This window comes from Phyllostomus discolor, chromosome 1 (assembly GCF_004126475.2).
Source record: "Phyllostomus discolor isolate MPI-MPIP mPhyDis1 chromosome 1, mPhyDis1.pri.v3, whole genome shotgun sequence".
NCBI lineage: Eukaryota > Metazoa > Chordata > Mammalia > Chiroptera > Phyllostomidae > Phyllostomus > Phyllostomus discolor.
Genome location: NC_040903.2, coordinates 164,111,925 through 164,134,062, shown reverse-complemented (window position 1 = coordinate 164,134,062; position 22,138 = coordinate 164,111,925). Strand labels below are relative to the sequence as shown.

The window sequence follows — 22,138 nt, the reverse complement described above, 5'->3', positions numbered from 1 at the left end:
TTATGGAAACACTGGCCCATCCTGCTAGCTGGTTAAGTGAAAGTCAGGAGACCTCCTACTACACTTTCAGATAATCAAGATGTTACCGTAGAACACAGCAATTTTCAGCCTTTTTCATCTCATGGCACGCATAAACTAATTACTAAAATTCTGCAGCACACCAAAAAATGTTACATTTTTTGCTGAACTGAAAAAAAAATTAGGTATAATTTTGATTCATTGACACCAGATGGCTATTGCTGTGTTGACTGTTGTCATTTTTAAATTTGACAATCGAAGGGAAAAGAGATCAGTGCCCCTGAGTAAATAGTCAGGTATTGCATGTTTTAAAAGTTCTTGTGGGCCCAGTCTAGGTAGCTTAGTTGGTTAGAGCATTGTCCCAACATGCCAAGGTCACAAGTTTAATCCCTGGTCAGGGCACATACAAAGATCAACCAATGAATGAATGCATAGAGTGGAACAACAAATTGAAATTTCTCTCTCTTTCTTCCCCTCCCTTCCCTCTTTCTCTTCTCTCTCTCTCTCTCTCTCCACTTTCCTCTCATTCCCTAAAAAATCAATTAAAAAATTCTTGCAAAACACCAGTTGAAAATCACTGGTTTAGTGCAATTGCTACATTTTACAATTGTCAGTAGTTTTTTACTATTGCCTGAGGTACGTCTTATTTTTTTAATTTTTAAGCAGTTACATAACATTACTTGGGCCATGGTGCTAAAGATGACTCTTTCATGTTATCATTAGCCCAGGCTTTGGAATCGGACCTGTATTTGTGTTCTTGCTACATTACTGTCTGGCTATTTAATCTTCACCAAATTACTTAATCCCCGAGTCTCAGGTTCTTTATAAAATGAGGATAATTCAAATTTCTCATAGTTGTTAGGATGAACTGTGACAGTGTTTGGCACAAAGATATAAATTAAATGATAACCATGATCATGTTAAATAATTATAGATGTTTATATGTTGGTCGGTTACAAAATATGTTCAGTAGAGGTAAGGAAATAATCAAATGTGCAATAACCTAACACTATTTTGTTTTGTTTTATATTCATGGTGTTCAACCTGCTAAGGCTCAAGCAGATTTAATCGGCTATTAATATATATTTATCTGAGAAAAATATAAAAACTGCAAAAGGATGCTTGCTATATATGTGTAATTTATTTCTTCATATTGTCATTTGTTGTTACAATTATAGTTTAATTTCTCTGTGTAAGAGGTGACATGGGTGGACTAAGCTTCCCAGGAAGAGATTTTTAAAGGCTGTTAACTGCCGAGTAAAGCTGAGCCGCTTTGAAGGTTTTATAACATTACTCCTCCTTGTACTCAAGGATATCAAGTTTGGACCTGGTCCTAGACATGTATCCAGTGTTTCAAGAGAAGTCTAAAATGTGATCTTTGTGTGGAAGTAATTAAAAAATTATGTTATATCATAAATGCATGGTATTTCTAATTATTTGTTTTTGAATGAGTTATATTTTTTACCTATAAAGACATACTCCAAAATAATGGTATATAACCTTATATTTTGATTTCAAAAGTTCCCAGAATTTCAAAATCTTAAGTTTGTGGTATTATACAACAATTAGAGTAGAACAAAATTCTTTTTTTGTAAAGATTTTATTTTTTTCCTTTTTTCATATATTTTTATTGTTCAAGTACAGTTGTCTCCATTCCCCCACCTTTTAAAGATTTTTTTTTTTAGACAAAGGGAAAAGGAGGGAGAAAAAAAAGGAAGAGAAACATCATTGTGTGGTTGCCTCTCGTATGCCCCCCACAGGGGACCTGGCCCACAACCCAGGCATGTGCCCTGACTGGGAATCGTCAAGTGGTAACCCTTTGGTTCACAGGCCAATGCTTGATCCACTGAGCCACACCAGCCAAGGCAAAATTCTTTTTAATTTAAAGGATTAATGTCAATTTGCCATGCTTTATGTTTTGGTTAGAAGTAGTTTTTACATCAGACATTTCTAAGAGTATTATCTGAGCTTATTAACTGTTATGAATGATGAAGGCCTATAATATCCCATAAATCATCAATAAGTAATTGAAACATATTACATTCAATTCATATTTGAATACATTATAGACCATCTGTGATTCTGAAATTAAAGTTAATTGTGGGAAACCTATTGCACAAGCAAAATACCAAACACCTTTTTTTTTTTTTGAGGTTAAAAACTAAAAGGAGTGCTGTCTCTGTTTTCACTCTGCTATAAATTGAATGTTTGTTTCCTCCAAAACTTTTCATGTTGAAATCTTAACCCCCAAGGTGATGGCAGCAGGAGGTAGAGGCTTTGGGAGGTGATGAGGTCGTGAGGGTAGAGTCCTCATGAATGGCTTTAGTGGCCTTATAAAAGAGGCCCAAGAAATCTCCCTCACCCCTTCTCTATCTGAGGTTATAGTGAAAAGATAGTCATCTATGAGGAAGTCAGCTCTCATGGAATCTGCTATCTCCTTGATCTTAGACCTCCCAGCCTCTAGAACTGTGAGAAATAAGTATCTGTTTATAAGCTACCTAGTTAATTTTTTAATTTATCTTCTTAAAATTTTACTGAATTTTTTTGGCTAACATTGGTTAATAAAATTATACAGGTTTCATGTGTACAGTTCTAGAATAAATCATCCGTATATTGTATTCTGTGTTTACCACCGCAGGTCAAGTCTCCTCCATCACCATTTATACCCTCTGTACCCTCTTCTGCCTCCCCTTTCCCTGTGGTAATCACTATACTGTTGTCTGTATATATGAGGGGCTGTTTTTTGTTTTGTTTTGTTTTGTTTTGTTTTGCTTAATCCCTTCACCATTTTCACCCAGCTCTGCAACACCTCTCCCTTCTGACAGCTGTCAGTCTGTTCTGTGTATCTATGAGTCTGTTTCTATTGTGTTAGTTTATTTTGTTCATTAGATTCCACACATGAGTGAAATCATATGGTATTTGTCTTTCTCTGACTGCCTCATTTTATTTAGCATAATGCTGTCCAGGTCTACCCATGCTGTCAGAAAGGGTAAGATTTCCTTCTTTTTTATGGCCAAGAAGCATTCCATTGTGTAAATGTACCACAGCTTTCTTATCTACTCATCCACTGATGGATATTTGGGCTGCTTCCAAACCTTGGCTATTGTAAATAATACTGCAATGAGCATAGCAGTGCATGTATTTTCTCAAATTGGTGTTTCGGGTTTTTTCAGTTACATTCTCAGAAGTGGAATTGCTGAGTCATAGGCAGTTCCATTTTTAATTTTTTTCAGGCAATCCCATACTGTTTTCCACAGTGGCTGTACCAGTCTGCATTCCCACCAACAGTGCATGAGGGTTTCCTTTTCTCCACATCCTCCCCAGCACTTGTTTGTTGATTTATTTATGATAGCCATTCTGACAGATGTGAGGTGATATCTCACTGTGGTTTTAATTTGCGTTTCTCTGGTGATTAATGACATTGAACATCTTTTCATATGTCTGTGGGCCATATCTGTATTCCCTCTTTGGAGAGGTGTCTATTCAGCCAACTAGTTTGTAGTATTTTGTTATAGCAGCCCAAATGAAATAAGGTACCTCCTTTCTGATTATATTACTAATTTAGGTTTTATAGTCCCACCTGTCTTCCCCCCGCCACCCCCCCCGCCAACTGCCATCTGAAGCTAAGGATTTTAAAAGCCAAGGGAATGTTAAACTTAGAATAATTTAATACTGACTTTTTTGGCAATAAAAAATTGAAGTTGTAGTACCTGCAAAAAGTATTTTGCTGAAGTGGTTACGTGAAAGTCAGTTTGTCAGTAGTTAATTTTGTCCTTGCTTAAATGGGTAAAAAAGTCAGAATAGTTTCTTGATTATGTCAGACTTTCTTACTAAATGAAACAGAATGGACTGGGTAAAAATGACAGTAGCTTAAAAATATTAGACAATAGTTCATGTGCAATACCAAAGACACCCAGCAAAAATCTGAGTTGAGTGTTCTCATATTTTCCTATCTATATAAAAATTAGCCAGTAAAATTACAAGAAGGCCTTTTTCCTCTCTTCCCCTTGTTCACTGTGCCTAGCCTCACTGGCTACCTTTCAGTTTTTTATTACTACCCAGGGCCATATATATGCACTATTCCTTCTGTCTAAAAGCCTTTGTCTCCAGTCATCATGTTGGTAACCCACATCATTCTGCAGATCATGGCTTAATGTGTATTTGTTGAAAGAATAAATGACTGGTGTGGCTCAATGTTTATGGATCGAATAGGAGTAGAAGCAGATGGTTAGCAATCATTGGTGGTTTTATTGACACCAACTGAAATTCTGCCAGTTAAGGGATTTGTTTGACTTATTGACTATTAGGTTGTTATCACAAGTTTATATCCAAGTATGTATTTATTTATTTATAAACTATTTGTATTTGTTGATTTTGAGAGAGAGAGAAGGAAACATCGATTTGTTGTTCCACTTATTTATGCATTCATTGGTTGATTCCTGTATGAGTCCTGACCATGTACTAAACACACAACCTTGGTGTATTGAGATGATGCTCTAACAACTGAACTACCTGGGCAGGGCTACACCCAATTTTCAGAAAATAGATTTAAAATACACTTGTGGGGGAAATAAAAATGGAGACAACTGTACTTGAGCAACAATAAAAAATAAGAAATAAAATATACTTGTATATAACTTAAAGGAAAGTTATATATTTTTTAAACTGATTATATCTCACTGAATTGAAATAAAATTCTGTGAAATGACTAAAATAGGCAAAAGCCATTTGATATAGGTGGTCTTGGTTTATATACATCTGGTTAACAAGGGATCCGTATGCAAACATTTGCTGATAATTCTCTATCCTCCATCCACCATGCTGAATTTATTTTTGTTGCTATTTGTGTGTGTGTGTGTATGAGAGAGAGATTGAGATTAAATTGGTTGGAGAGCTTTAGGTTTACAAATACAAGAAGGTAGGATAGGTTAATAGGAAAAAGATTCAAAGGATTTAGAGTTTAGATTGGGATTCCTTATGTCACTTAAAGGTTTTCTTATCTGTGAAATGTATTGGGCTCAAAGTGTTGATTCAGAGCTTCAGGTGATATAATGTGTCAGAGAACTGTGTATGTTGTGAAGTACTATATATAGGTTGACTAGTTTACCTATGGGCAGGAATGTTTATGTAGATGAGCCAGATGCTTCCAAGTACAGCCAGCTGCATCTTAGTTGGAGCTACTCTGTCTAAAAATATCCATTCACACAGTGCCTGGTTTTTAAAAACATTTTTCTTTGTTCTTTTGACATTATACCAACTAGAAACTCATTTAAATTAATAAACACATATTTAATTACACATTTTTGAGGACTGTTGAAATGATGGCTATACTTTGGTATAAAATTAGCTCCAAGGAGTCCTTAGTTGCATTCTGTAATGCAGGAAGAGTTGATACCCTAAGGCTTTATAGTCAAATGTAGAAACTCTAACTTTAGCACTTAGTAGTCAAGTGACCTTGAAGAAATTATATAGCCCGTTTGAACTTCACTTCTTTTTGTTCTAACACCATCAACCTTAAGCATGGTGAGAGAGACTGAAAACCAATGGTTTAGCACCTATACCTGGCTCAGGGCAGGGATTGGTGAGTGTTTTACTTCCAAGGATACACAACTTTAATCAGCTGCACTGAGAAAATCAGCCTGCCTTCTTTCTTTCCTTCCTTCCTTTCACAGAAAAGCATTCAATTTATTTAGCCTTTATAAGGAAACGATGATCTAAAGAAATGGGTAAACCCAAGTGTTTTTGTACATTTTTTAAAGGATTTTTAAAAGATTTATTTATTTATTTTTAGAGAGGGAAGGGAGGGAGAAAGAGAAAGAGAGAGAAACATCAATGTGCAGTTGCTGGGGGCCATGGCCTGCAACCCAGGCACATGCCCTGGCTGGGAATCAAACCTGTGATGCTTTGGTTTGTAGCCCGCACTCAATCCACTGAGCTACTCCAGCCAGGGCTTGTTTTTATACATTTTATGAAGGTTGACAAGCTGTAGGAAAATGTGATAGTTTTAAGCTAAGAGTAGTAAAATGGGGGAATCTTAGCAAGACCTGTTTATTCAGATTCATTTAGGCTTCCCTCTGCCTTTGGAGATAAAGATATTCCTTTCGTCTGGATATCAGAAGGGCACTTCTCACATGAGGGTCTTATGACTTGCTTAAGGGGAAATGGAGGTTGTCAGAGTCATTCCTGTATCTGCCAAAGAGAATGAGTGTTTCAAAGCTCTGTTGTGAAGGCTAGTCAAAACAGGCATAAGAGATCAACAGACCCTTATTGTGTCACTTTGAAACATATTCTGGAATACAACCAAAGGAACTGAAAACCAGCATTAAACTATACACATCTGAAATGCACATTCAGTGGAAAGGGGAAGTAGGTGACTGGAGCACATCAGCTATTTCTGGGAAGTAACATATCATAATGGACACTTAGAGTAGCACTAGGGCAAAGAGATTGGGGTAGAGGTGGACACTAGAAGAAGGTTGATGGAAAATATTAGAGAGGTGTGATAGTGTCCAAAATTGCTGTTTTCTTTATTTCAGAAGATTACCTAGGATTGATTCAGTGCTTGGGGTGTGGCCCTTCTGTTTCTGTAACTCCGAATTTAGACTTGTTCCATGATGCTACAAGTAATGGCTGTTAGATGATAAGAAATTTTGGTAGGCTTGTCTGGGAATCTAGTCATAACTCACATTATTTATAAATAATATTTATTCTAAGTATGACTTATTTACTTAAAAACTTATCTTTTGGGGAGTACAACCAATTTGTAGTTGGGGATTAACATTTTAAATTAATATTACGTTTCTATTTTTTAATTTTCCCACTTATCAAACATATATTGTTGAATGGAATTAAAATATGGTATCAATTCCTGAAATCAGGCCTTTTTTGTTGTTGTTGTTGACTTGAAATCAGATCCATTTAAAAACTTTACCTTGCCCTGACTACTGTGGCTCAGTTGGTTGGAGCATTGTTCCATACACCAGAAGGTTGGTGGTTCAATTCCCGATCAAGGCACATACCTAGGTTGCAGGTTTGATCCCCTGGTCAGGAAGTATATGGGATGCAATCTATTGATGTTTCTCTCTCACATCAATGTCTCTCTCTTTCTAAAATCAATAAACATATTTTTAAAGGTTTTATTTATTAATTTTAGAGAGAGGAATAGGGAGGGAGAAAGAAGGGAGAGAAACATTAATGTGAGAGAAAAACATCGATTAATTGCCTCTCGAAAGCACCCTGACTGGAAGTCAAACACACAAACCAAGTATGTGCCCCGACTGGAAATAGAACCTGTCACTCTTTGTTAGATGACGCCCAACCAATTGATCTACACTGGTCAGGGCAATAAATGTCTTTTCCTAAAAATTTTGAGTACTTAATCCTGACATCTAGAAATTTTTTTACATTTTAAACTATATCATCAATTTTGTTTTGTGAAGAGATATCATGGTTTGTCATATGATAGTGCATCATTTCTATTTAAATTTACAATGGTAACAGAATGTGTAACTTTAGCACTTACTATTGGCAAACTGCTTTTTGGTTTGAGATTTGGTTTTAAAAATAACTTTAGGTTAAAACTCCATATCATATTTGGTATACTTGATGAAAAGATACTAATATACAAGAAAGTCAGACTTACTCGTTTTACCAAAAAAATTAGCCATAAGGATGTCTTTAAACTTCCCTACTTTGTTTACTCTATAATTTTGTTTAATTTTTAAAAATTTCATACCCATAGAAAAGTTGGAATCATACAAGTCACATACAGATGCCTTTTTAGAGATTGATTATGAATATTCTACTTACCCCTTTTGTTTCATCTCTTACTCAATAGGTAGGTAAGATGGATAGATTACATAGACAGACATAGGGATTTGTTTTTTTGTTTTTGTTTTTCTTTTAAATAGCTTATTTATTTTTAGAGAAGAGAAGTCAGAGAGAAAGAGGGAGAGAAACATCAATGTGTGGTTGCCTCTCTCATGTCCTCTACTAGGGACCTGACATGCAACCCAGCCATGTTCCCTGACTGGGAATGGAACTAGTGACCCTTTGGTTTGCAGGCCAGCACTCAATCCACTGAGCCACAGCAGCCCAGGGAGGTTTGCTTTTTTTTTTTTAATAATTTGAGAGTATGTTGCAGACACCTTGGCAATTCATCCCCGTGCAGGTGGAACTTGCTGGTATCAGCGTATAAAGGCAGATTTTGTACATTTCTCCCAAACTCTGCATCAAGTTGGTTGCCTGAAATCAGCAATGGTGACAATATTTGTGCCATGGAAATTGACATTGCAACAAAGCGAGGCTTTTTTTTCTCTGGAGCCAGTGGTTAATCATTTATGACCACCACATCTATCTCCCAAAAATAACTTTCTCCTACATGCCTGCAATTCAGTTATCACACTCAAGAAATCTAACACTGACACAATACTGGTATCCAATGTGCAGTTTATATTCACATTTCCCTAGTCACTGCAATGTCATCTTTAGTCACTTTAAGGAAGTTGCTTCCTGTTACAGAAAGAGAGTTAGACTCATGTTGGACAACATTTAGAAAGGTTTTAGAGTACATTGTAAGCACACATGAGGGTAGAAGTGAGTAAAATTATTGGCTTTTGGAAAAAGACAATTAGGTCATGGAAATTGAATAGTTAATTATAATTTTAGTGGTTTTTCCTCATTTTAAAAAAAAACATTACTTGGACAAAGTGGATTTAAGAGAAAAGTGTTGGTGAAATTTCAAGATTTTTTTCAATTGAAAAAGAATAATATTTGAATTGGGGAAGAATTATATTTTTAATCCTAAAGCTTCAGGCTACCTCTCTGACCTCATTTCTCAGTGTTCTAAGTTTCCCGGTACTTTGAGTACGTTGATCTCGCTGTCCTTCAGTCACCGCAAGCACACTGACACTGCGGGGCCCTTGCATTTGCTCTCTGCTTTTGGAATACAAGTCTCACGACCATGTTCTTTACTTCACTTGACTTTCTGCCGGGTTGTCAAAGACTCCTCAAAAAAGGTTTCCTTGATCATCCTGTCAAAAGGAGTGCAGTTCCTCTCTCTTTACTCTGCATTACTCTTCTTCGTAGTCCTTTTCACTGCTTACCTTGATGGTCTATATCTATTTATTTCCTTTTTGTTTTTTCTCCCCAATAAGAATGTAAGCTGCATGAGTACAGGGACTTAGTGACATTTGTTCACTGCTGTTTTCCCATGTGTGGGCTGGTGTCTGGTGTTTAATAGCTGCTCAATAAGTATTTAATGTTAAATGAATGCTTACATGCATTCTAGTATCTTTGTTGTGTAGCATGAAGTTATTAGTGGAAAATGTTATATATTCCTTTTCTGTAATTTGTTAGTTTTGTAATCCTATAGAATTAGTTTTCTAGTGTCGGTGTTTGTGTCTAAATGGGGATATTTATGCCCACTTCTGAAGGTTATTGGGGGATCAAATAACCTTCGTAATACACAACTACACAACTAACACAAATGTAATAGAAGGCATTTGCTAACTAAATAAATGGTAAAAGGAACGTCTCTGCTATCAGAGTTCATAGGGAATGATTGATTTCAGTTGGGGTGAATAATTTCAGGGCAGAGACTACAGCTGGATTGAGCCTTTAAAGACATGTATGATTTGGGTAGATGGGAATTTACAGAGAATGAGGGGGAGAGGACTGGAAGAGAGGACATTCTGAACAATTAACATGCTCAAGGGATAACATGTACATTAATGTGAATTGGGGGACTTACCGCTCTTCCTTTTGCCACCATTCTTTGTAATATATGGGGGATTAGTGTTCCCTTTTATGAAATCTTGAGAACATTAACAGCATACAATACTGACAATACCATAGCTGTTGTTTTATAATACTCTTTTGTCAGTGACATAAAGTGCATTATTTCTAATAAAGTATCTGTGTTATAACAAATACAGGGGAGAGAAACAGAATGGCACTGGAGATTCCTTCTCTCATTCCAGATAATTGCTGGCAAAAAATTAATAAACTCTGTGGAATTAGAGGCCCTTGAACCTTCGAAGCTTATGTGCTGTGTGAAAGCAAGGAGATCTCCACACTATCGATAAGTTTTCTTAGCTGTATTTAGGAGAATATGGGCTCATATCCTCTCTCTTAGCCATCCAGATAAACACTTTCACACCAAAGCTTCAAGAAAAAAAAATTTTGTCCATGGGAGGGGTATGTTCTGTGTATTTGGTAGAAAGAGCACAAAGCAGGAAATCTTAGAGTCCATTTATAACTCTTTTCTTAAAAATTGTTTCTCTGGGAATGTGTGCTCTTAAGTTCATATACTCACTATTCAGAAGCTGGGATAAGGGACATACTTGTGTCTTTGAGGGAAGTATATTCAGATCTTAGTAATTATTATAATGATTGAATGCTGGTCCTGGAGGCATGTTTCTGTAATCCAGCATATAATAACTCTGGCCTGTGCTTTTTCTTATAGTTTCTCTTGCAGAGTTCAGATAACTGCCAGGGGACTCTGAATGGCTAACAATGAAAAAAATCCTCAGGTTACATGGAGTTACAGATTAAATTCCATTATGAAGAGCTTAGGACATGAAAATGCTATAGTTATTCTGAAATTACTCTTCAAAATCATGCTATTGCTAGAAATCAGAGTTGGGAAGGTCCTTAGAGATTGTCTGTTTCATTTTCACAGTTGAGAAAACATAAAGCTCCGAGAAAAAGAAGTAATCTGCCCAACTACAAAACAAAAACTCCAATTTCCTACTGGCCAGTTGATATTTTCTATACTACGCTACCTATAGCAAGAGCACAATCACCTCTAGGTTCTGGCAGCAGAAGTGACATAAAGGTCATCCATCCTGCCTTCCTCAAGGAACTTGAAAGAAACAAAGGCTAGGTGATTCTATTTTAACACAGTTCTCCAGTTACTATATACAGGATGGGGCAAAAGTAGGTCTACAGTTGTTCACATGGAAAATAATACAATAACAAATAATACTACAAGAATAAACTGTGTTTCAGGTACTCACAACTGTAAACCTACTTTTGCCCCACCTTGTGAATGCTGGAAATAAAATGATGAGTAAGAACTAATACCGGCTCTGGCCTCTGGAACTTGTAGTAAAATGTAATCTTTCCTGCTGTTTTTTCCAGAGCCCACAGGCAAATCAGGACTGGAGGTTACCTTGTGCTGTTTTGGAAGAGGCACAGGTGGGAAGTAGGGGAAGTAACCTAAGAGGAAAAGAGTATCAGATGGCTTGCACAGACTTGTAGAACTCCTACATTCCACTATTTTCTATTTGTAGTGGTCTCAGATATTTTTGGTTTGAGTATGTGTGTGTGTGTGTTCTGTTTTATTTTGTCTTGTTTTTGAGAATAAGGAATGGAAATTTATTCTCAGTAAGTACAGACTTCAAATGAGGTGCTCAGTTCATGAAACCTTATTGATTTTCCCCTATAGGCAATGCAGCCGAAACCTGCCTGGTCTAAAAGGTTAGAAACTATTGAGATATTCAAATCATAAATACTTTCCACAGGCTTGCTGGGTGAAATGATTATATAAACTGAAATTGCATTTAAAATAGCTTTGACAGACAGATTGAATGTAGTATTTGTGTAAGGAAAACTCCTGTCTCCCTCTACAAAAAAAGGTATACTCAGTAAGTTACAGAATTTGTGCATTCTGAATCCTTTGGAACCTACACATCTGTGTCTCTGGTAGTGTACTGTCACCCAAGTATAAAGGTTTATAGAAGTGAGTTATGACAGCCAGTGAGGTGTGTGAATTCTGGTTGTAAATCTCTAGTAACTACTTCTTTATCAAACTCTATTTAGTAAAATAAAACTATCAACCTAGAATATATGCTTCTGAAGCCCATGTTGGTTGCATGTGATAAGATAGAACCAAATCCCTATATGAGGACATTGTAGGTGATGGTGGTAATTGAGAGACAGTATCGCATGGAGCAGTGGCTTTAGATTTTTTTTTGACTGCCCACAGTTACAAAGAAAGTTGATGTTGCTGTCCCATAACAACACTCCTTCTCCCCAAACAATAGTCTTTACTCAATTTCACTTATGCAATGGTGGCTGATGTTTTTAGTATTTTACTTAAAAAGAAAATGATAGTTTCAATACCTTAAATTAATTTCATAGCACATTTAATCCTACAGATTGTTTTAGCATTTAGAACTAGAAAGACCTGCATTCAAGTTCTGATTTTGTCATTTCCTCTATATAAGCTTGGTCAAATTATCTAACTTCTCTGGTCTTCAGTTTCCTCATTGATTAAAGTTGAGATAATAATGGTGTTCATTTTAATAGGGTTTTTTTTTTTAACAAGGACATATATTAGTAAAATGGTTGTGCCAGGCATTTAATAAACACACAATCGATGGCTATTTTGATTTTTTTTAAGATTTTATTTATTTTATTTTTTACAGAGGGGAAGGGAGATAGAGAGGGAGAGAAAGATCAATGTGTGGTTGCCTCTCACACTCCCCCTACTGGGGACCTGGTCTGCAACCCAAGCATGTGCCCTGACTGGGAATTGTGCTGGCAACCCTCTGATTCTCAGGTGGGAACTCAACTACTGAGTCACACCAGCCAGGACCTATTTTGATTCTCTTCAAAGTTTGTTAGCTTAGGAAATTGGAAGTGCTAATAATGGTGAATCTTCTTCAGAGAGAAATTAATTCAGTTTTAGATATGTTAGAGTTTGAGGTTCTAAAGGTAGCCAGATGAGTTTAGTTATATCATTTGGAAATTAGACTATATGAAATAGTCTGAAATTAGCATTTTTTTAGAAAAATGCTAGCATGCAGGGTATTAAAACTTCAGGGACTTAACAATTGAGTCTTTCTTATAGCTATATAAAATACTTAATTTTACAAGACTGGTTTACTTTTTAGATTTCTGCTAAAATTCTCCAAAATTTAAAATGCAGAATTTGTCATTTGTATGACTATTGGCATAATTTGTAGAGGTAATCACATCTACCAGAGATAGATAGTTGTAGGAAAAACAACACAGGACTTGGAATTAACGAAGTATCACATTGGCTGCCTTAAGCTCTTCATCTACAAAATACTCTTTTTTTTTTTTAAGATTTTATTTATTTATTTTTTAGTGAAGGGAAGGGAGGGAGAAAGAGAGGGAGAGAAACATCAATGTGTGGTTGCCTCTCATGCACCCCCTACTGGGGGCCTGGCCTACAACCCAGGCATGTGCCTTGACTGGGAATTGAACCTGCAACCCTTTGATTCTCAGGCCAGCACTCAAGTATTGAGCCACACCAGCCAGGTCTCATCTACAATATATTCTTGTTTCACAAAGTTAAATGATCTAATGGACAGGTAAATATAACATACATTATATTCATGGCAGTACTTTACTAAAAGATCATTTTATCAAAATAAAGAAGTTATGATTGGTTCTAGATTTATGAATGAATCATACCTGTCATTTTTTATAATATAATAGGAGATTAACAATATCCCACAATATGTCCTTAAAGAAGGATGAGTATAGGTAAAGGGGAACCCATGTACATCTTGGCAAACATTTTATGTAATAATGGTGATATTTATAAAGACTACCTATATAGGATATTGGCCCTGGCTGGCGTAGCTCAGTGGATTGAGCACAGGCTGCGAACCAAAGTGCCACAGGTTCGATTCCCAGTCAGGATACATGTCTGGGTTGCAGGACATGACCCCCAGCAACCGCACATTGATGTTTCTCTCTCTCTCTCTATCTCCCTCCCTTCCCTCTCTAGAAATAAATAAATAAAATCTTTAAAAAAAAAAAGACTACCTATATAGGGTATTAAAAGTGAATTCTTATACCTGATCTTGATACTTTTAAATATGACTTGTGTGTACAAGATATTATTAGACAAAGTGTTTGTCCAGTAGCTTAGATTATAAATAACCCTTGTTCTAGCTCATTTTAAACAATGTAGTATGAACCATGCCAAAAAAAAAAAAGGCTAGAACATTTTCTTCTCTCCAAGATCTTGGGTTTTGTAAACAGGGCTGTGCTCCTGGAACTAATCTAGGTCATCATAACCCAAAATCTTTTGAAAGATGAGAACCCCAATTAAGACTCATAGGTACTTTTTAATATTTTGAAATTAAGACATGTTTTAGCTCTTAAAAACACAGTATTCTTGGATTGCTGTTTGGCTTATTTGTGCCATGTCATAATGAATACAGATCACTGAGTAATCATTTCAGCAATGTTTGCTAGGAATCTCCATGCGAGTGGAAATTAATGTAATTTATTATGGATTAATTTGTCCCAGTACTGACCTAACAGCATAACAGTTTGTTTTTGAATAAGAAGTGATTTAATGAGAAAAAACAAATTTTCCTAATATCTGAAAATGGATAACAATGTTAAATTTTAGCTGTTGTTCAGTCTTTCTTGCAAATTAGTTATTCAGTTGTGAAGTGAGTTGTTAAATGTGACATGTTTAAGAAACTTTAAAAATATCAGTGTCATAAAAATCTTTTTTTGGCAGTCAAGATTTAAATTTCATCCCCACTGTTATTAATATGGGATACTGCTCATGTATTGCCCTTTATTTGTCCGAGTGGATGTGAGTCTTTGTGGGTGTGGGAGTATGTACGTATGCATGCACATTCACACTTCAGTAACTCCGGTAGACCTGATGTTTGCATAGGAAAAGAGGAAACCTAAATTGCTTGAAAGCCAAGTACTGAGTTAGGTGGTTTGTAACTCTTAGAGAAATCATTATCCCCACTTCACAGATGAAGAAATAGATTCAGATTCAGATAGGTTAAATAATTTGATAGCACAGCTTGTTAATTATAAGAAAACCTGAGCCCTAGATTATCTGGCTCTTCTCCATTATGCTGTGCTCCTCTAAGGGATCTTTCCAGTAATGAGGCTAGATTTTGTACCAACATGTTTATACTGCTATCACCTACAAAACCACCAGGGTTGATGATATCCTATTTGCATAGCAGGATGTAGTTTTCAAAATAATTTTATCCTATCTTATTTGATCCTTACAATATAAGAGTATCACAGGGAAAAAAAAATCCCGACTTAAATTTGAGCAATTTCAGAGAAATGCTTACAAACACAAAGCTAGGTGATCTTTGATCATGAAACAGTGAAGTTTTACAGACTAAATCTTGCATTGTGTCATGTAGTAATCACACTACAGCTACAGCCTGGTTCCCTGTTTAGCAGTCACATCCTGTTTTCCTGTTATTAGGACAGTTTTGAGGTGTAATGAGCTGTAGTGGTGGTTATTGAATAAGTAATAAATGGAAAATGTTGACTTGAGATTTCTATATTTAAACTTTATTCTTGTGTGACTTCACATTTGCCTTATGGAAATGTATATAAGAAAGGAACTGTCAAGGAAAGGATAATAGTAGTTAAGAGTGCATACATTAGATTCAGGAAGACCTAAATTTGAATCCTGAATTTGCCCAGGAACAAGACAGTTTCCTCCTCTGTGGGAATAGTAACTATCACAGGATAAGAGGAGATGGGTCCATAAAGAGATTAGCGCCATGCCTGGCCAATGGGCCTTACATATATAGTAGCTTTTTAATCATTACCTTTGACAGGTTCTTTTTTTTCTTTCTAATAGCAATATTTCTTTTTGTTTAGAAAGTGACCAATCTAGCAAGATTATAAAAGTGAATAGTTTTCAATTATTTCTGCCAACAGAGAGCATAGATGATAAAACAATTGATATTTTAAATTATTCCATTTTATATTTAAAATATATAGCTTAAAAATCATGAGAAATCTGCTTTCCTGTTTATTTCTTCACATTATGAAAGTATAAGTAATTTATATTTCTTGAGCTGGTTACTTGGAGAACACAATTATGACCCTGTTAAGGGGGATGCAGGAGGATAAAGGGTTTTTGATGGTTGGGGGTAGAGAATTGAAAACCTGGGACTAGGATTTAGTATAGAATTTCATATTATTCAGATTCCTAACTTTATACTCCTGAGACCTGCAACATAGGTAATGAGCCATTATGTTATAGCACACACATTTATAGCTTTGTATACCAAGATGAACAAATCAGAGAGAAGCAAGCATTTTTTAGAATTATATAAAGTACCATTTTAAATTTATTAGAAAACTGGAAGCCTGTCGGAAGCATTTAACTAAATAAATCTCTTGGTTTGGTTTTACTTTTGAAGGTGGCATGTCTCTTGGAGAGACTTTACAATTTTGTTAACTTACAATTATTTATTGTAAAGGTTTTTTAAAAAAGATTTTATTTATTTTTTAAGGAGGGGAAGGGAAAGAGAAAGATAAGGGTGAGAAACAACAATGTGTGGTTGCCTCTTGTGTACCCCCTACTGGGGACCTACCCTGAAACACAGGCATATGCCCTAACTGGGAATCAAACTGGTGACCCTTTGGTTAACAGGCCAGTGCTCAATCCACTGAGCCACACCAGCCAGGGCTTTTGTTAACTTACAATTATATGTTTCTGACTAAATTTAATATTTTTTCTATAAGTTCTCTTTGTATATGATGTTAACCAGTTTAAGATTGTAGATAAATGATGTCATTAGCCTTTAATTAAAAAGTTTAAGGACAGAAATAGTCCAAGACAATTTAGGGATTATATGTTACTCCATGTTTGAAAGATACAGGAAGAGGTTAATTTTGAATTATAAAGTTATTCATCCAAAAATTAAAAATAACTTATTTCCTATGACTTCTAGTTGTATGACTTGAATAAACAGAATTTGAGAGCTGATTTTTTTATTCCCTAAGATATTTTTTATTTTTATAATTGTTCAGTTACAGTTGTCACACCTTTTTCCCCATTGCTCTCCCCTGCCCTATGGCCCCCACTCCCACAGTAGGTCCCCTCCATTGTCCAAGCCCACGGAGTCCTCTATTTGTGTTCCTTCTTATTCAAAGAATGCAAATAATGATCCTTGTTCTCATTACCTCCTGTAGTTGTGAAATCAAGTCAAATAGTATATGTATATGAATCAAGTGTGGTGCTGGTAAGCAATATTGTAGGCAAACATAGTACCTCCCTTTAAAGTGCTAACAGTGTGGTAGAGGAAGAGAATTTTATTAAACCAGTCATTTTGCAAATAATTACTTAACATTCTATGAGCCAAGTACTAAGAAAAAAGTACAGGGATCCTGACTAGTCTTGGATCTAGATTAAAAGCTGCCCAGGGAAAAGAAATTTAAGCTGAGACATCAGTTGAAGGGGTTGTGGGAGACCACTCCTAGTGGAAGAGAAATAGTATTTGCAGAGAAGTTTAAGGGTATTTAGTAAGCAAAAGTCCAGTCTGGCTGGCAGTGAGCACCCTTTAGCCTTCACAGCAGCCCTATTTTACAGATAAGAAAACTGAAGCTCAGAATGCTTCAGTAATTTATATAGGGTTTTACATTTTGTAAATGTCAAATTAAGTATTGAACCCAGGTTGATTGGCCTAACTCCAAACTCTTTGTTTTGTCTACTGTGCCATTCTTTCTCTGAGTCACTTATCTCATGGGCTTATTGTGCTTCCAAACACATCTTTCCTCTTGCTATTTCTCAGAGGGCTTAGCAGCTCTCTCTCTGGCTAATTGTGAAGCCAGTGATCAAGTTCTTTCTTTATGCTAATGCAATAATGAGGCTTAACTCTTACAGATTGTACACTGTGTACTCTTGTATACTGTAGAGCAGCGATGTTCAACCTTTTCCATCTCATGGCACACATAAACTAATGGCTAAAATTCTGCAGCACACAAAAAATATTTTTTGCTAATCTCACAAAGGAATAGGTATCATTTTGGTTCATTCACACCAACAGCTATTGTTTTGGCTGTTGTTATTTTTATCTTTGACACTTTAAGGGAAAAGAGGTTAGTGCTCCTGACTAAAGAGTCAGGTGTTGCATGTTTTAAAAATTCTTTCAGCACACAGGTTGAAAACCACTGCTCTAGAACTCTAGGGATCCTAGAAGCTTTTTCAGGGGTAGGAATCTTGTGGGTTCTGGGTCTCATACAAAACTGCAGTGACCTCTCATTTAAAAATAGCCTCGTGATACTCATGGGGTGCTTTAATAGAGCCAACATTTCCATCAGCCTCTGCTCTCTACCCCCAAGAACTCCAGATAAACAAAGATCTGAGTAATAATAACACTGTGCTTCTGCTATAGCTTCTGCCTACTGCCACAAACCTCCCCTGTATAAAAATCCTAAAGCCATCACTAACAATGCATTTTATTGGAAGAATTAAAGTGAAAAGGGTTTCATTACTTTAAAAGTTTCAGAAACACTATCCTAATCTCTGTGGATGTTCTGGGGAAGTATCTCCTGCTAATGAGAGTTTTTTTCTGGTCCTTCATATTTGCTATCTCCTACTACCTGCATTAACTCCCCAAACATCTTTGTAACTTGGGGAGAGATTTTGTTGTTGTTCTTAAAGCTTGTGGAGACAATACAGATGGGTATATTGAAGCCCAGTACATGAAACCTGAAAAGAAACTATGTATTTCTAGATAATTTTATGATGGTAAAATAAGCATTCAAGCCAAAAATGTTGTTGTTTTATGTAAGAAAAGATTGAAATTAAAAAATTTCAATGTTATCTTTTTTATTGAATTTATTGGGGTGACATTGGTTAACATAATTATATAGATTTCAAGGGTACAACTCTACAATACATCTGTACATGTATTGTGTGTTCACCACTAAGAAGAGATGTTTTAATGCCAATACCTAGTTAAATGTTTCATTTTTGTCAGTTTACTAAGTAAACTGATTGTTTTTCCTTCTTAAATCTTTGTCTAATCAAGCTATTAACCTCAATTTTTCTTGCTGTTGTAAAAGGTACTGCATAAATTTGAGGGGAGCTATTTTAGGCCCTCACCCACTTTAATTAATGGCTCATGCTTTCCTAGGAATTGTGAAGTTTATTACAAAGTAATTCATAGTTCTAGGTAGATGGAGTTTCATGCTTTATTCTAATTGTTGTAAATTTTTGTATTTCTGTGTTTCCAGGGGGGTTCCCTTGGTAGAACCTGATTTACTTGAAATGCAAAGTGGTAAATCGATTCCTTCTACCACCCTCTTTGTCCCCAGTGTTTTATGTGAAACACTGACTGAAATGTTTGCCTTACAAATTTCTCTTTTTAAAAGCACCCAGAGACTCACATTTTAGGGGTTCATGCTAGATACTCCGTCATTATGGCTCTACTGTTCTTTCCTTTCAAGTTGCCTAAACACAGCTGAGTTGGTGAGAGGAGCAAAGACAACAGGATAGTGCTGCCAAGTAGACAGGAAGCCGTAGTGGACCTAGCGAGCAGGGGCGGCTGAGCACACCCTTCGTCCAATCAGCTGTGAGTGCTGTTGCTATGTGCACTCTTACTCTGCTGCCTTTGTGAAAAACCTTAGAGGGAAAGCGGAATCAGCACCCACCACTGAACGTTTTAACCACTGCAGACATCTGGATCCCTCAGTTACTAACTGTATAGCAATTGACAGCCAGAAGGCAACTTCTTTTATACAAGGATTCCAGTATGGTTTTCAGTGGAAACAAAGGGCTTCACAGAGAAGGTGTGTAACGAAGTGTTTTTAACGGCATTATTTTTAAGCTTCCAATTTTCTGTAGCTGTTTACCAGTTGTGGTGTTTGCTTTGCATGGATTTTTAATAAATAGGTCAAGAAAAATTATCTCACTTTGAAAAACATTGAACTTAGGGAATTTTATTTAGCTTCATACAGCCTGTTTTCTTTGAACAGCATTGCTTTGGACATTATTAAAATGCTGATCTGAACAATGAGTAAGAAGAAACCAAAATACAATGAGCTCATTATAAAGGGGAGAAAATAAGATAAAAATAAGAATACTGGAAAGAGAATAGTGTTAGCCAGAAGCATTAACTGTATTTGGGGACAGGAGGTATTTTTTAAAATAAAAGCTGTTAAGGAGAATGTATTTAAAATAAGTTATATGTTTTTAACTAAAATTTATTTATGAATTTGACAGATTATCAGAATTTAGCTTAGTGAGAATTTTGACATAGTTTAAGGAATTGATGTACTATTGTTTTCCAAAGGATTTCTGACGATGCTACCTCAAATCCTACTGTCTCCCAATTATTTAATGTGTTGACTAGTTCTGTGCAGTTCAGATAAAGAATAATAGTATAATTCAGCCGCAAAGTTAGTGTTGTATTCTCTTACACAACACATCATAAATGGTTAAGATCATCTTTGAAAACTAAAGTAGGTCTCTTAGATGTGATAATTCCATATTTGAATTAGTAATGCTAGGAGAATGTAGTAGAATCTTAGTAAATTAAACCTCACTAGTTTAATATTTAATAATTGAACAGAATGTGGGTTATAGTTTGGTTTTATGGGATTTGGAAAAGCCAGTTTATGTAACTGAATATAAGAAAGTTTTAAAATGTCTTAGATAAACAAAAGTTTTTTTTACATGTTCTTAAATACTGAGAAATTACAGAGTTTACATAGGTGATTTAGCTAATGATTTTCTTAAATTAATTAGAACAGGACTAATTAGCATATTGCCCATTTTTGAACAGTTTTCTTTTGCTCATTCAGTTTCACCTGGTTGTGTAAGTGGCTCCTTAATTTACTTAGTGATTTATATCTGATGAAATAAAATTAGTATAATATAAAATAAAAGTTAATATTTAAGCTTTATTTCATATCTTGACAAATATATTTTAAAATTGGATTGGTTTTAAAAATGTTCAAGAAGTACCTGTTATTAGGAAGGCTTAGCAACCAATGTTAGCATTATTTGATAAGTGATTAGATAATTCTTTTCTTTGAACAGAACTCAAAATATATCTCACGCTTTTGTGTTGATTACTGATTATTTTTAATGATACATGTAATAGTTGAAGAGTTTAAAGAGTAGATACAAATATACAAAATAAATTGTCCTTAAATATTAAAAAGGTGTTTCACATGACATGTTGCTGACATTTAAGAGACTCTGGCATTTCTCATTTTTTTCCAGTTGGTAGGTATAGCCCAAAACTTGAACTTCATAGAAGTTATAAAAATTATAACAAAATGAAGGAAGCTATTATTTTTTTTGGATTTGATGGCCTCCACGATATAAAGCACTCACTTGCAGGAGAAGAGCAATGAGGCAGGGAAGGGATGGGAGACAGAAGTATGTTGAGAGTATTAAGTAACAACTGACAGTATGGAGGTCAGTCTAGTCATTTCCAATTTTTGAGCTATTACTCTCCTCAATTACTACTTTTTAAAAAAATTATAGAACCACAAATGCCAAAGTTTGACTTAAATTGTTTTGCTACTCTGTTCCCTTTGGTTTATCTCTTAAGAATTGATAAGACTTCCAAGAGCGGGCTGATTTCATTCACAGACTGCAAAAGGTAAAGGAACGTGCTATTGGCAAGAAGGTTGGGCCTGTTGCCGGGTCACACAAAAGCGTGGCCTTTGTATTGCAGGAGGGATAGTCTTGGAAGAATCCCAGACTTTATTCCTGGGCTCAGCACCTAAATCTTTTTTTTTTTTAAATAAATGAAAGTTCCTGTTCAGTATCAAAACCTTGGGATAATAACTGATGTTTATAATTGGATCAAATGTAGTAATTGAGTATTTCAACTCTCTGATTTTTTTATTATTTGACAACATTTTTTTGTTTTATGTCAGATCTTTAAACCTAAATCAGTTGCTTATAAGTAGAAAAATACTTCAGTTCTCAAAAATAGTGATTTTTTTAGAAAGAACTTTAACTTTTATGTTTTAATTAGTTTACATTCAGTATTATTTTGTATTAGTTCCAAGCATAGTGGTTACAGAGTCATACTTGACAGACTGTTCCCTCTGATGTTTCCAGTATCCACCTGGCACCATACTCAGTTATAATATTATTGACTATATTCTCAGTGCTGTACTTGACATCCCTGTGGCTGTTTTGTAACTACCAATCTGTATTTCTCAATCCCTTCTACTTTTTCACCCTCATCCCCTCTGGCAACCGTCAGTCTGTTCCTTATGTCTTGAGTCTGTTTGAAAAAATAGTGATCTCTTTTTTTGTCTTGGCCACTTCAAAAAGAATAGCAAAAAGAAGTGCTCTGTTTATCAGATGTAGTGATGGCTATAA

At 35.5% G+C, this 22,138-nt stretch overlaps 1 protein-coding gene and 1 long non-coding RNA gene across 9 annotated transcripts in view; one reads left to right on the top strand and one right to left on the bottom strand.

Annotated features, from left to right (window-relative positions):
- Positions 1 to 22,138, top strand: part of FAM214A (family with sequence similarity 214 member A) — a 93,705-nt gene that overhangs the window by 5,418 nt on the left and 66,149 nt on the right. The window contains exon 1 of one of the 8 annotated variants that reach the window (XM_036033690.1): positions 17,846 to 19,581. The exons of the other annotated variants lie outside the window; for them this stretch is intronic. Coding sequence (XP_035889583.1) covers positions 19,545 to 19,581 — 37 coding nt within the window. The 5' untranslated portion in view covers positions 17,846 to 19,544. Of the gene's footprint in view, positions 1 to 17,845; positions 19,582 to 22,138 lie in introns of those variants that run through there. 8 annotated transcript variants of the gene reach the window in all.
- On the bottom strand, positions 5,662 to 15,306 carry LOC118502207. The gene is made up of 3 exons (XR_004904908.1): positions 15,120 to 15,306; positions 9,084 to 9,092; positions 5,662 to 5,677 (listed from the first exon to the last, which is right to left on the bottom strand). It is a non-coding gene; the product is annotated as an uncharacterized LOC118502207 (long non-coding RNA).